Genomic DNA, 14314 nt, shown 5'->3' on the forward strand with positions numbered 1-14314 from the left:
CGAGGTTAGTTGTTTGGATGAGGTGCATGTGGAGCTGCAGCAGCAAAGGTCAGAGTTCAGGAGAGGAGGGGAGAAACTGGAGAAAAAGATGACTAAAGATCAAAAGAGAAAAAGCCAGATACAAGATGAATGACTCGGACCTCAACCACAGTCAAACTATAGGTGAGTATGTGCTGCTCTGTGTGTGTGTGTGTGTGTGTGTTTATGTATCTCTGTGTCTTCCTCTGTGTGTGTATCTGTATGTGTGTGTGTGTGTGAGTGGGTAGTGCAGGTGTGTGGCGGGGGGGGGTGTGTGTGGGTGGTGGATGTGTGTGTGTGTGTGTGGGTAGTGGGGATGTGTGCATGTGGGTAGTGGGGATGTGTGTGTGTGCACGCGCGCATGTGGGTAGTGGGTGGGTGTGTGTGTGTGTGTGCACGCGCGCATGTGGGTAGTGGGGGTGTGTGTGTGTGTGTATGTGTGTGTGTCCGTGCATCTGTTTGTGTGTGTGTGTGTGAGTGAGCAGGTGTCTTTGTCTTCCTTGGATACTCTCTGTGTTTATGTATGGGTCTCTTTGTCTTCCTCTGAGAGTGTGTGTGTATCTGTGTGTGTGCGCGTCTGTTTGTGTGTATGCGTGTTTGTGTGTGTGTGTCTGCGTCTGTTTGTGTGTGCGTCTGTGTGCAAATCTGTGAGTGTGTGTGTGAATCTGTTTGTGTGTGTGTCTGTCTGTGCCTGTGTGTGTGTGTGTGTGTGTGAGGGAGTGTCTTTGTCTTCCTCAGATTCTTTCTGTGTAGGTCTCTTTGTCTTCCTCCAAGTGTGTGTGTGTTTGTTTGTGTGTGTATGTCAGATGGTTTAACAGCTGGTAGCTGGAATCTGACCCTGTGGGAAGCCTGATCCTGTAACCATAGTGACCAGGGTATTTATTGCATCCACCGAGCATTATTCATTGTGGATTGGTGGACTTTAGACTATAATCAGATAGATGGAGGGTAAGTCGAGCAGTTCTGGATTGCAACGAGACAGTCAAACACGTTATTAAAGAGAGAAAGAAGAAAACAGGGAGATAGCAGAAAAAAACATGGTAAAAAACAGGAGAATCCCAGTGCTTTCAAAGTAATTCTTTGTGGAAACCACTATGCAATAATTTTCTCTTGTTCCAATTACAGGCAAAATTTCTCACGCAAGATGAAATCCATGGTGAGTACGACCCCTATACACGACAAGTATGTTTGTTTCTTTATTTCTTGGAGTCCCCACCATGTAAACTACTGTAGAGACTGGGCCACCTCCCTTCACTCCTTCCTCCATTCCAGAACCTTCCGTCACCTCGGCCCTGCACTCTTGAACTCTCTCTTCAAACTCCTCCGCCATGTTATATCCCTCCCCTTACAAAACTGTTTCGTCTTGGTGCCTTCAGCCTCCTCCCCCGACTTCTTCCCTACCTCCTTCTCAACGTCTATTGCTCCAGTGTGCCTTGGGAGCGTTTCATTACCCGAAAGGTGCCTGGCAAACAGAAACCAATGGAACAATAAACCTCATTTACTAGGTGTGCATCTGGGTCAAAATCCAATGTGTTTGTCCAGAGCGTAGCTTGACGCCACTGGATAATGATTAACGCTTTCAAAGGAGCAGGAGTCAGCCATTTTGCCCCTCAATCAGACCTTGGCTGATCTTTTGCCTCAGCTCCGCTTTCCTGCCCTATCCCTTCAATTAATGTCTTGACTATTTGTCCTCTGCTGCCCAATCCATTCCCAATGCCGCTTTGACCCTGCCTCCAGCAATAGAGCCTCAGGGGAGGGCACACGTTGGGGAGCTGACTTTCTAAATTTGCTCCTGGTCCGGCCTCTAAACCCATCTCCACAGGACCGGGAAGATTCCACCCTCAGCCTTTCTCATGGTTGCTCTGCTGAGGCACTGACTGAAAGCTGTTGTGCACAGGATGATATCTCAGTGAAAATCAGGACAGGAGCATAATAACAGTTCAGCCCTCCTAGCCATGTAAAGTAAAGGGTTAATATCAGAAGCACACACGATGCTGATGTAATAATGATGTCAGATCGCATGACTGAGCAGTAAGCAAGATCTTGAAGCAATCAGAAGCCCTCACCTCGTGTGGAGGCCCAAATGTGTAAATACAATGGGCAGGAGCAGCATACTTTTGGGAGACTGAACAACCCCCAAACCCTATCTAAAACCCTACAACACATCAAAACATGGTGGCAGTTGTCATGACCATGGGATCATAGGCCCGAATTACTTACGGACATATTGACCTTTTAAGTGAGGCAAGTGTTTTTTTTTAAAAAAAGACATACAAGCAAAAGCTGGCTGAGACTGTAAAGTAACCACTTGCTGGAAAATTCCTATGTGGATTACACTTGACCAACTAGTCCAGGTAACAGAATGTCGCACCTAAAAAGGTGTCGAGGCCTACTTCAGACATACACTTCAAAGGAAAAGATGCAAGGCAAAAAACTGAACTGTAATCTCCTGTGGTTGCGGAGATAATGGAGGCTGATTACCATCTTAGCAGAAACCATCTCCTGTGAGTTATATCCAAGACTATGGACATGATGTGAGTTGAAAGAAAGCAGTTCTGGGCGAAAGACATGTTCGTTTTTTTCCCTTCCAGGAATACACAAGAAAAGGGGTTAAAAGCCAAATGCAACCCTGGTCTTTGTATACTAGTTTTGATGTTCCAGGCCTGGTGTGCAAGTGTGCGCTGTGAAGATCACAGCTGAAGAACATCAACTAGACATCCCTGAGCTTGCAGGTAAAACAATCCCTCTCTCTGATTGCTGGAGGCAAGTCACAAGTCATCAAAGCCACAGTTGAAAAGGAAACAAGACAACTCCTTTCAGCTAACCTGCAGAACCAAGAATCTCCAAACCAACTGCTCAACTACCAAAGTCAGCTCCAATGGAACCACTCAACTTAATGGCTGCAATGTTTTACCATCTACTCCTCATGGACAAACCAGAGACTAATTCGGATATCTTTTTTAACTTTTATTTTTGGACTCACTTCTCATTTCTAATCTGTGTGTATGTGTGTTGCATTTTAATTAATTTACCTCGTGTTTAGTAACTAATCAACTAACTATTTCGTTGGCTGAAGAAAGCCTGGTTAAATTGGCTCTTATTAAAACATAAATACATTTGGACTGGGAAAAGGTATCCACGAGAAAAGGGATCCTTTTTAAATTAACCTTGTTGGGACCAACCGAGGGGGTTGAATAAAGAAGGGAAGCCAGTTCATCCTTCCTCACCAGCGAGTATGACAATTTGGGGGAACCTTGTCCAGGATCATAACAAGCTGGGGGAACCTCACCCAGGGACCGATTGTGGCACAGAGTACAAGACCCAGCACAGTGAAATAAGCTATAGGGCTGGCAAGGAAGGAGAACCTTGAAGGAAGGACAAAAGAAAACATTCCAAGGCTCACCAAGGTGCTGGAACATTATGGGAGCAGCAAAGGCAAGTTGTGACACAGACCTGGGGACCAGACAGCAACGAGCACAGGCCGAAGCAGCAAGCAACAGTGGAGAAACAGGATCAAATGCAGGAACAGTTCCAGAGCTCAGCAAAAGCATGGAATCCACACTACCATTCCCAGAACCATTTCAGAGTGTGGATGGCCCACAGCAGGACCAGAAGTGGCATAACTGGAGAAAAAGGTTCACAAGGTACAGAACTGCTTTAGGCTTACATAAAAAAGACCAGAAATACCAGGTCAGTGCCCTATTTTATGCTGTAGGAACTATTGCTGATAATGTGGTAGCAAGGCATGGGGTTGATGAAACTTCAGCTTCTTATGAAGAAGTCATGCAAGCTTTCAACTCTTATTTCAGTGTCCATCATAATTGAGAGGACTAAATTTAACAGAAGAAAACAAAGACCAGGCAAAAGCATGGATTCATGAATCGACAATCTCTACAGGCTGGCAGGGAACTGTGATTATGGAATTTTAAAAGACGGGCTGACTCGCAACAGGATAGTTGTAGGGACGAAACATTATCAGATCTCTTACAGACAAGGGAGGATTTAAAGCTGGTGAAAGCAGTGCAGATTGCAAGATAAGCAGAGCTTATAAAACAGAATTGGGTGCTCATTCATGGGGAAGGTCCTGTGGAGAAGATTGAGCAAGAACATTCAATTCATAAGCCATAAAATGGAAAGCACACCAAAGCCTAAGCCCGCCAAAAAGGGGAAAATCGCACCAAGTGCCATTTTAATATATCTCTGGTGTGGCGGGAACAAACTGCGCAAATGAGAAGAATATCCAGTGGTGGTGGTGGGGGGAGCAAGAATTAACCTTCTGAGGGGAGATAAATGACACTGAAAACAAGTGTTGGTGTGTTAAACTCGAAGTGGATGGACATCCCACAAGAGTTTAAAATTAGACACAGGAGCAGGGGCTTCTATTTTATCAGGTGAAGTAAAATGGCTCAAACGGATTACGTTGTAACCTACATCTATTAAATTACAAAGTCCTGAGGGGATTACACTAAAAGTGGAAGGCCAATTCATGGTGAAGCTGAAAAATATGATCAAAAAATCTTCGAACCTCTCCATGTCATTCAAAAATCAAGAGTGCGCTTCCAAGCAGAAAGGTATGCCTAAAACTGAAATTAATCTGCAAGGTGGAGGAAGTCACTGATGAAAATTACTGCACCACATTCCAAAACAAATTCCCAAAATTGTTTATAGGGCCGGGAAAATTAAAGACCAGGTACCACATCACCCTGTGAGGTGATGCTAAACCAATTTGCCCCTTCACCCTGAGAAAGGTCCCCCGCTAACTCTTGATCGAAATAGAAAAGATGCAGCAGCCAAGGGCTTACCTCACTGGTCACCATGCCAACAAAATGGTGTTCAGGTATGGGTGAGGTCCCAACACCAAATGGCTGTATAAGAATCTGCGTGGGTTTCACTCAGCTAAACAGAGCAGTGGAATGTGAGATCCAGCCAATGGCCTCAGTGGACACAAGTCTAGCAAAACTAGCCAAGAGCACTTTATTTACTAAACTGGATGCAAATAGCTTATTTTAGCAGTCGCCTCTGCACAAAGACTCCAGATTGCTGACCACATTCGTATCACCCTCCAGTCACTAATGTTTCAATAAATTGCCCTTTGGAACCGCGTCCTCTCCAGAAAGTTTTCAGAGAATGATGACCAACACTTTAGAAGGCATGGAAGGTGGTATATGCCAAATGGACTATATACTCATACATGGATGCATGAGAGAGGAGCTTGATCGCGGGGTCAGAGCAGTCCTGAAAGCCTTACAGGGTGCAGGCGTAACACCGAATGAAAACGTGAGTTTGCTAAGCCCATGATTAAGTTTCTAGATCACAGTTCAAGCCACTGGAATTACAGTTCATCTGCAAAAAATGAAAGTTATAAAATAACCCAGGAACATAACTGATCTTCAAAGTTTCCGAGGGATGGTGAACCAAGTAGGAAAGTTCCTACCAAATTTAGAAGAGGTCAACAAGCCCTTGAGACATCTTTTGAGACACAGTCAACAGTGGTGCTGGAATGTGGAATGTGGACCAGCAAAATGTTTTTGAAAGGTTAAACAACTTTGAATATGTTCTGAAATCTTTGGACATTACAACCCAGAATTACCGACCATAGTAGCAACGGATGCATCGTCTACAGATCTATGGACAGTTTTATTTCAAGTGCACAAAGATGGCAAGCGTAGACCAGTCTACTATGCCTCGAGGTCACTAACAGAAACATAACAACAATACGATATGATAGAAAAAAAGCTTTGGCAGCAACATGGGTGTGTGAAAAATTTTCAATGTTATGGGATTATGTTTCAAAATTGAAACAGACCATAAGCCACTAGTCATCCTTCTGAACATGAAAGAAATTGCAAGGATTCCGCCCAGAATCCAGTGGTTCAGATTAAGATTGATGAGATACAACTCCATCTCGGAGTATGTGAAAGGAAAATGTCAAACAACAGCTGACACACTGTCACGAATACCAAAAGGAGGAACTGAACAAGAGGATTTAGACTTCATCGAGGACGCTGAAGCATATGCGTCCTTAATCACCCAGCATTTACCAGCTACCGCAAAGAAGTTGCAGGAAATAAAACAAGTCCAGGAACAGGATGAAGAATGTCTTCAAATCCAAGAATATTGTCCGGAAGGATGATCAGGCTACATCCCCAGTAATCCAATACTACGCCAGTATTTTGAACAGCACAAGCACCTCGCTGTCAAGGATGACAAGAGATTGTCGATTAATGAATCCATGCTTTTACCTGGTCTTCAACAAGAGATTAGTCATACTCTGAGCCCATTGGCTTGACATTCTTCAAAGACTTCACCATGGACATTTAGGGATTGCAAAGTGTCGTGCGAGGGTGGCCAGGTATTACCTGCTCTATAGAAGAAATTATTTTTAACTGTGGTATTATATTACTTGTGCCGTAAACAGCCAGGAACAAAAAAAACCCACTATTACTGTCTTCTTTTCCATCAAGGTCCTGGGAGCACCTGAGAATGGGCTTATTTGACTTTAAGGGGAAAACTTTCCTTGTCGCTACTGAATATTATTCACGAGGGATTGAAGTAAACCGATTGCATAGTTACACGGTAGCAGCCATCATTCAATCCCTGAAGAGAATTTATTCAACGCACGGCATTCCAGACATTGTAGTGTCAGACAATGGGCTGCAACTTGCAAATGAGCAATTGCAAAATTTCACAAATAAATATGGCTTCGTTCATCTAACTAGTTCACCTCACTATCTTCAAGCAAACAGAGAGGCTGAGAGAGGAGTACTAACGATTAAGGGTTTATTAATGAAAAACAAAGACCTTAATCCAGCTCTGAGTTACCGATCCTCACCCCTACAGAATAGTTGCTCACTATCAGTGTTACTAATGGGTAGGAGACTGAGAACGCAGCTTTCATCTCTGACATAAAATGCTCAATAGCACCACAGACGGCCATGAGAGGGTAAAACAGTACGAGGAAGAACAGAGAAACAACCAGGCTCGGAACTTTAATCACAGGCACAGAGCACATGGGTTAACAGCACTAAAATCCAGGGAGAGAGTCTGGGTCCACGACCAACAGGGGGAGAGTACAATCATTGAAAAAAACTCCATAGCCAAGATTGTACACCAGGGTATCACAGGGAGAAACTGCAGAGCCTTAATATCCTTGGAGAAAAAGCCAATAGGTACTTGGGCTTACTGCTCAAATCCTAATGAAGAAGAAAAACTCACTACAAGCTCTACAGCCACCCAGGAGAAGAACACACAGCCCGACAGAAGGGAGAGTAGGGAATATCCTCGACTTCAAAAGGAGATCAGAATGAAATCAGGGAGATTGGTCAAGGCACCTCAGAGATTAACCCTGCGCAGTCTGAGACTTTCGGGGAGATGTAGGAGGATGTAAACATGATTGGGATAAAGACTTGAGGGGGAGATGTAGAGTAAAGGGTTAACATCAGAAGCTTACATGATGCTGATGTAATAATGATGTCAGATCACATGACTGAGAAGTAAGAGAGATCTCGAAGACAGCAAAAGCTCCAACCTTGTGCAGAGGTCCCAAAGTGCAAATACTTGCTGCAAATAAATAATTCTGGTTGAAGAGACTATGGACTTGAGCAGCATACTTTTGGGAGACTAGACAATCCCCAAACCACATCAAAACCCCCGCACAACAAAACAGCCAGAATATTCCCTTAGTACATTTACAATAACACTGAATCTCAGGAGTGTGGAAACGTTGAAACCAATCACACCAAGAGAGAAATAGTGGCTGGGATTAGGACCAGAAATTTCTGCCAAAAGTCAGTGGACGTTTTGCTGGATAACCAAATTTTCCATCCCGCCAGTGACACGGGACCGGAAACTCCTGGCCAGTGTTTCTGTCACTGAATGTAGGATAACAACAACAACCTGCATTTATGTAGCACCGTTAGCCTCATAAAATGTCCCAAGGTGCTTCACAAGAGCATGATCAGGCAAAAAAAAGAGATATTAGAATAGCTGACCAAAGAGGTAGGTTTTAAGGAGCTTCTTAAAGGAGGAGAGACAGGAAAGACACGAAAGACAGAGAGTTTTAGGGAGGGAATTCCAGAGCTAACATCCCAGGCAGGTGAAGGCACAACTGCCAGTGGTGGAGCAATTAAAACCCAGAATTCAGAGTCAGAGTTCCAGTCTCCACTGACCAGGACAGTCTGTGGGAGGATTTGAAGTTTGTAGAGGCAGCAATGATACCGCTAAGTACCAAAGCTATAGTATATGAGTCTGGCATATACAGGGTTAATGCGGGACTGAGTACAGTGCCGCCCACACAGCAATGGAAGAGGGCACATGGCCCTAGACCTAGGGTCAGTGTGGTGTGGTGTTGGCCAGTGACGTGTTAAGACCTAGACATGGAGATAGCTCCTTACCTGTACCTTTTACTGTATATATGTATATAGTTACAGGTAGTTGATGAAGACTTGCTGTTATTATACTGAAGAATACGGAGACTTCCTTAACAGACACAATCTGTAACCAAAACTATCCCAACAAAAGCCTCAATCCATATGAAAATTGGTAAATTAGCAAAGGTACCAGAGGCTGTTTAGAGCTAAATTCCCCAGTAACAGGCAGCAGCTTCAGGACAGAAGCTGAGAGAAAAAGAGGGGAAGGACACATGCAATGAGAAGATCGAACATAACACAATGATCATATTTCTTAGAGACGCACCCACAGAGTAATAGAAACTATTAATTCCAAAGATATTTAATTAGGTTGAGCAGGGGGCAGCTTTGTAGCTCAATCCTATATCAGGTGTTTCAGGCTCAGCTTTGTTCCAAGCTCTTTGATAACTGTCAGAGGTCGTTTATTATTTAACACATTACACTTGATCCACCCAGGCAGCTGCAAGTCTGAATTGAGAAATCAATGGAGGTTAGGGTTAAAGTAAGAATGGCATCTTTCACACACAGATAAAGGCCTCTCATCATCCAAGTACACAAGGGGATTCAAAATGAATGCAGGGAGGTGCCCAATCTGATCCTAGTCTGTGTAGCGTTAGCTGATTTTAGCAAGGGAGAAGGTGTGGGAATTGTCCAGTGTCTCCAGACTGCTTGAGGGTTCATAGTATCATCGCCTAGCAGGAGACAACAATTCAGGAGAGGAGGGGAGCAAACCAGAGGGGAACATCTATACAGGTAAGGACTTAGTCTGGTATTAAAGTGCACCTTTATAACCCATTGACCTCAATTCCCCAGTATATCCATTTTAAATCAGCCACATTGCAAAGTGACTAAATATTAAGTGGAAAAGAAAGCCAGTAATTTAATTTTGGCATCACCGGAGCTGCAATCGTAAATCTACATACACCTCCCAATCTGCAAACATTTGCTCACTTGCAGCAATTAAGCTCTAAATGACCTCAGGAGGTATGGCAACCTGACTTTGAAGCTTTAAAAAGGCAGGCCACATTGAACACAATGCACCTCAGCAGCAGGATAATACACCATACTTTGTAAAATGCTCCATTATAACAAGGATGACACTGATTCTTGTGTATAGGAAGACATTTCCAAGCAATTTATGCTGACGTGACAGAATGTGTTGTGACATGTCCAATCTGCTTTCTTCAGAATTCAAAGAGTGCTTCTCACTGTATGACAAGACTCGCAAAGGCAAGATATCTGCTGGGGACCTGATCACAGTGATGCGATCCCTGGGCACCATGCCCACACTAGGAGAGGTGGAGAGACACCTGCTGCATCACAAAATAGGTAAATGCAATTGTTATATAAAAGTTACAGCACAGTAACAGGTCATTCGGCCCCACTAATCTATGCTGCTGTTGTTGCTCCCTCCAAGTCTCCTCCCACCCCTCTTCCCTTAACCCCATCAGCCTAGCCTTCTATTCCTTTCTCCTTCATGTACTTATCCAGCTTCCCCTTAAATGCATCTACGTTATTCTCCTCAACCAATCCTTGTGGTAGCGAGTTCCCCATTCTAATCTCTCTCTGGGGAAAAAAATCCTGCCCTTACTACTTAGGGTCAAAGGTGGCGAGTATCTGATTGGAAGACAGAGCCAAAGGTTTCCAGTGCCAGGGAGCTTGGCCTTGACAAAGGCTGTGGTGTTATGGAGGAGACTGAGTGAGAACAGAACTACAGAACATACAACATTAAAGCATACAGAGTGATGGTGCAAGGTCTGTGATGGCTTAGAGATGTACAAAATGGTCCCGTCTGATAATTCAGTGATTAAGGGCAAAGGGGATTTTCCAGATCATCAGAAAGACCACAGGGTCCCAGGCTCAATCTCTGAAGCTGTGTCAGTCAGCGTCAAAGGGAGTAGGAATTGAAATGCTGCAATTGCTCTCAATACCCCCAGGTAGCAGATCCTGCAGGAGGTCTTGTGGTGCAGTGGTAGTGTCCCTATCTCTGGGCCAGAAGCTCTGGGTTCAAGTCCCACTTCAGGACTTGACAGCCAAATGTGTTGATTATCAGCCTGTAAATCTTTCCAAATGCTGGAAGGCAGGTGCTAAGAGCGGAAGGTTTCCTGGTCAGCCATACTGCACAAGGCAACAGCAAACCACTGCAGTACTTTGCCAGGTATAATCATGGACCAATCCAATGGAAGTCCATGGTCGCCAACGCCCTCTTAGGGGCATGGTACCTGAAGAAGGAGGAGGAATGGATCCTGCTCCTCATTCCCATAAAGCAAGGCTGAAACATGTGTGCACGACCAGGGAGAAGGAGAAGGAGAACTTCAAACAATATCACCTGGAGACACATGGATGCAGACCGAGGCTGCAAGCAAAGGTGAGGTAGTTACAGAGCTGGGGGAAAGGAAGCTGCTCACCTTTGACCTGGTGTCTTTTTGTAACCAGAAAGAAGTGGAGAATTGGATTTCTCAACTTTCCTTGCCATCATCCACCAGCAAAGGCAGCAAGAGGACCCACAGAAGGAGATTCTGGAAGCCATGTTGATGACAGACAAACAAAAAAGAGGCTTCATAACAGCAACTGAACTGAGGACCAAACTGACCCAACTTGGCGAGAAACTGACCAACCAGGAAGGTGAGGAACCACAATGAAAACTCTCTCTTTTGTTTAAAAAAAATCTTCTACAAGAATTTGCATTTAAATAGCATCTTTCAAACACATTTTACTGCCAATGGTGTGCTTACTGAAGTGTAGTCACTGATGTTGGAAGTGCAGCAGCCAATTTGTGCACAGCAAGCTCCCACAAACAAGCAATGAAATAAATGACCAGGTAAACTGCTTTAGTGATGTCAGTTAAGGGATAGGTATTGACCAGAACGCTGGGGGAAATCCCCAGCTCTCCTTCCAATTGTGCTGTGCAATCTTTTACATTTAGCCAACAGGAGAGATGGGAGATGTTTAATGTTTATTTTCCCTCCCCAAGACATGGCACCTCCAACAGTGTAGCACTCCATTAGTGCTGCATGTAGTGTCAGCCTAGGCTCTGTGCTCAAATCTCTCGAGTGGGGCTTGAACTCATGACTTTCTGTCCCAATGATAAGGATGTTACCACCATGCCAAAGCTGACATGTTCTCGTTGCTTCACATCTCCAGTTGATGGTTTCACAAAGACGTGAAGCTTTCTGCTACCCTGTCCCTATTCCTTCTCCCACACTCCTGAAACAATAGTCACTTGGGGACCACAGAGGACCAGTCAGTACCTTCCAGACCACATTCAGGTTCACTAGCTTGGTTGCTGGGATGAGAGAATTGTCCTATGATGAGAGGTGGAGTGAATTGGGTCAATTTTCTCTGGAGTTTAGAAAAATGAGAGGTGATCTCATTGAAACAAAGAAGTTCTGAAGGGGCTTCACAGGGTAGACACTGAGACATTGTTTCTCCTGGCTGGGGAATCTAGAACATGAGGTACAAACTAAGGATAAGGAGTTGGTCATTTAGGACTGAGGTGAGATTTCTTTGCTCAGGGGGTTGTAGATCTTTAGAACTCTCCACCTCAGAGGGCTGTGGATGCTCCATTGTGGAATATATTTAAGGCTGAGAAAGAAAGATCTTTGATCTCTCGAAGAATCAAGGGATATGGGGAATGGGTAGGAAAGTGGAGTTGAGGCAGATGATCAGCCACGATCGTGTTGAATGGTGGAGCAGACTCAATGGGGCGTGGCTGCCTACTCCTGCTCCTATTTTTCATGTTCCTATGTTCCCACAAGAGTCAATGCCTTTGGGAAAGGAGGAGGAGTTGGGGGTGGGTGGTGGGGGAGATAATTTATTGGTCTTAATAGATCAACAAAAACAAATGTTTTGTGATGAGTGGACTTGGTTATATGTATTTCGCACACAATGATAGAAACAGGTTAAAATTAGAAAATATACTAAACTGTGCAAATCAATCTTACAGTTGATGACCTCTTGCGGGAAGCAAATATTTCCCCAAACGGCATTGTGAAATATGAGGACTTCGTCCGGACCGTCACTCTACCAGCAGCAGATTACTGATCTTCTTCCAGACAATACATTGGGGAATCCTGACACCACAACTCAGCCTCCCGATGTTAAGCCACCTAAATTATTCATTCATTGATTCAACTGCAACCCAACTGAAGATCAGACAGTGGTCACCACAAGCATCAAGATAAATACAGTTGAAAGGCTTCATTTAGTCCTCCTTGAAACAGCTGCTCTTTTGTCTCCATCACAGTATCCAACTCTCTCTTAAATAACCCCCAAGGCTCTTCCTCTCTGCTGCTCTGCCCAGGTTCCATTCCAAGTGTTGAGCACAGTGCGTGTGAAGCAGAACTTATTTTTTTCATTCATTCACAGGATATGGGCATCGCTGGCTAGGCCAACATTTATTACCCACCCATAATTGCCCTTGAGAAGGTCGTAATGAATCGCCTTCTTGACAACTGAGTGGCTTGCTAGGCCATTTCAGAGGGCAGTTAAGAGTCAACCACATTGCCGTGGATCTGGAGTCACACATAGATGGGTTTCACGAGGATCCAGTAGTTACATGTTCACCATGGTCAACTTCTTGGCATTATTCCTAAATTTGCCTTTCGCTGGTTGCTATCTGTGCAAGCCTTGTCCTCCTGAGATGGTAAACGATGAAGGGGCCTTCTCACAACATGGCTTTTCAATACTATTTCATATCTTCAATGCTGCTAGAGTCCCCTCCATCACCTTCTATCAAGACAGAGATTTTTGGGCTTTTACAGCAAAGCGACAGCTTGTATTTATGGAGCACCTTTAACATAGTAAAACTTCACAAGCTGCTCCGCAGGAAGGTTATCAATAAAAATTTGACACTGAGCCATCTAAGGAATTTTAGGTCTGTTGACCAAAAACTTGGTCAAAGAGGTGGGTTTTAAGGAGCTGATTAAAGGAAAAGAGACGGGACTTGCATTGGCTGAGATTGGCTTCAATGGCCCTGTCTGTACTGGTCTCACTGTCACCATTGCACTCCACGTTCAAAACATTATAAACAGGCTCACTTTGTTCTGTGTGTTGTTGCAACCCGAAATATGTTAAAATGTTTTTAACCCATAAAATAAAGGCAATTTGTTTGAAGAGTGTACATTATTAGATCTTGGCTCCCTGGTGGTCATCTGCTCTGGGCTCCCTGAACTGGTTGAGAGAGAAACATAGAAACAGGAAATAGAAGCAGGAGGTGGTAATTCGGCAATTCGAGCCTGCTCCGCCATTCAATATGATCATGGCTGATCCTCTATCTCAATGCCATTCTCCCGCTCTCTCCCTATATTCCTTGATGCCTTCAGAGTCTAGAAACCTATCCATTTCCTTCTTAAGTATATTCAGTGACTTGGCCTCCACAGCTCTCTGTGGTAGAGAATTCCAGAGGTTCACCACCCTCTGAATGAAAAAGTTTCTCCTCATCTCAGGCCTAAATGGCCTACCCCATATCCTGAGTCTGTGACCCCTTGTTCTAAATGCCCCCAGCCAGAGGAAACAACATCTCTGCATCCAGTCCGTCCAGCCCTGTCAGAATTTTATACATCACTCACTGCCCTTGGTAAAAGCAGCATGAGCTTGGTGAGGAGGTGGGAGCTAGCTCAGTACCGTGCGCCTGGGTGCTTTCAACATCTTTCCGTTTCTTCACATTAATTAGAAATGTCCCCCCAACATTCCTGCCAGCATTCATGTGGTAACCAGAGGTGCAGTGCACCTTTAAGAGAGTGTGAGCAGGTGACTGTATTACCCAATTGCTACAATATAAATCAGTAGTTTAGAAAAGGGTCTGGTTTGAGAAGCACACATGTGTTGGTGCTGTGTTATTTGTGTTAATAAACAGCATGGGTTTCATCTTACATTGGCCTCTGCGA

At 44.3% G+C, this 14314-nt stretch overlaps 1 protein-coding gene across 1 annotated transcript; it reads left to right on the top strand.

Annotated features, from left to right (window-relative positions):
* The first annotated feature begins 881 nt into the window (after window positions 1-881).
* LOC144668167 (calmodulin-like protein 4) lies at window positions 882-13548 on the top strand. The gene is made up of 5 exons (XM_078529919.1): window positions 882-1058; window positions 1144-1174; window positions 9615-9755; window positions 10863-11051; window positions 12373-13548. The coding sequence occupies exons 1-5, from the start codon at window positions 1056-1058 to the stop codon at window positions 12468-12470; spliced, it is 462 nt and encodes a 153-aa protein (XP_078386045.1). The 5' UTR covers window positions 882-1055; the 3' UTR covers window positions 12471-13548.
* The last annotated feature ends 766 nt before the right edge of the window (window positions 13549-14314 follow it).

Source organism: Cetorhinus maximus, chromosome 26 (assembly GCF_964194155.1).
Source record: "Cetorhinus maximus chromosome 26, sCetMax3.hap1.1, whole genome shotgun sequence".
Taxonomy (NCBI): Eukaryota; Metazoa; Chordata; class Chondrichthyes; order Lamniformes; family Cetorhinidae; genus Cetorhinus; species Cetorhinus maximus.

Bases quoted from the DNA above. Each gene is read 5' to 3' on its own strand.
- LOC144668167 (XM_078529919.1), top strand. The intron at 1,175-9,614 runs GTGAGTACGACC...TGCTTTCTTCAG, and splicing joins CACGCAAGATGAAATCCATG to AATTCAAAGAGTGCTTCTCA. The intron at 9,756-10,862 runs GTAAATGCAATT...TTTTGTAACCAG, and splicing joins CCTGCTGCATCACAAAATAG to AAAGAAGTGGAGAATTGGAT.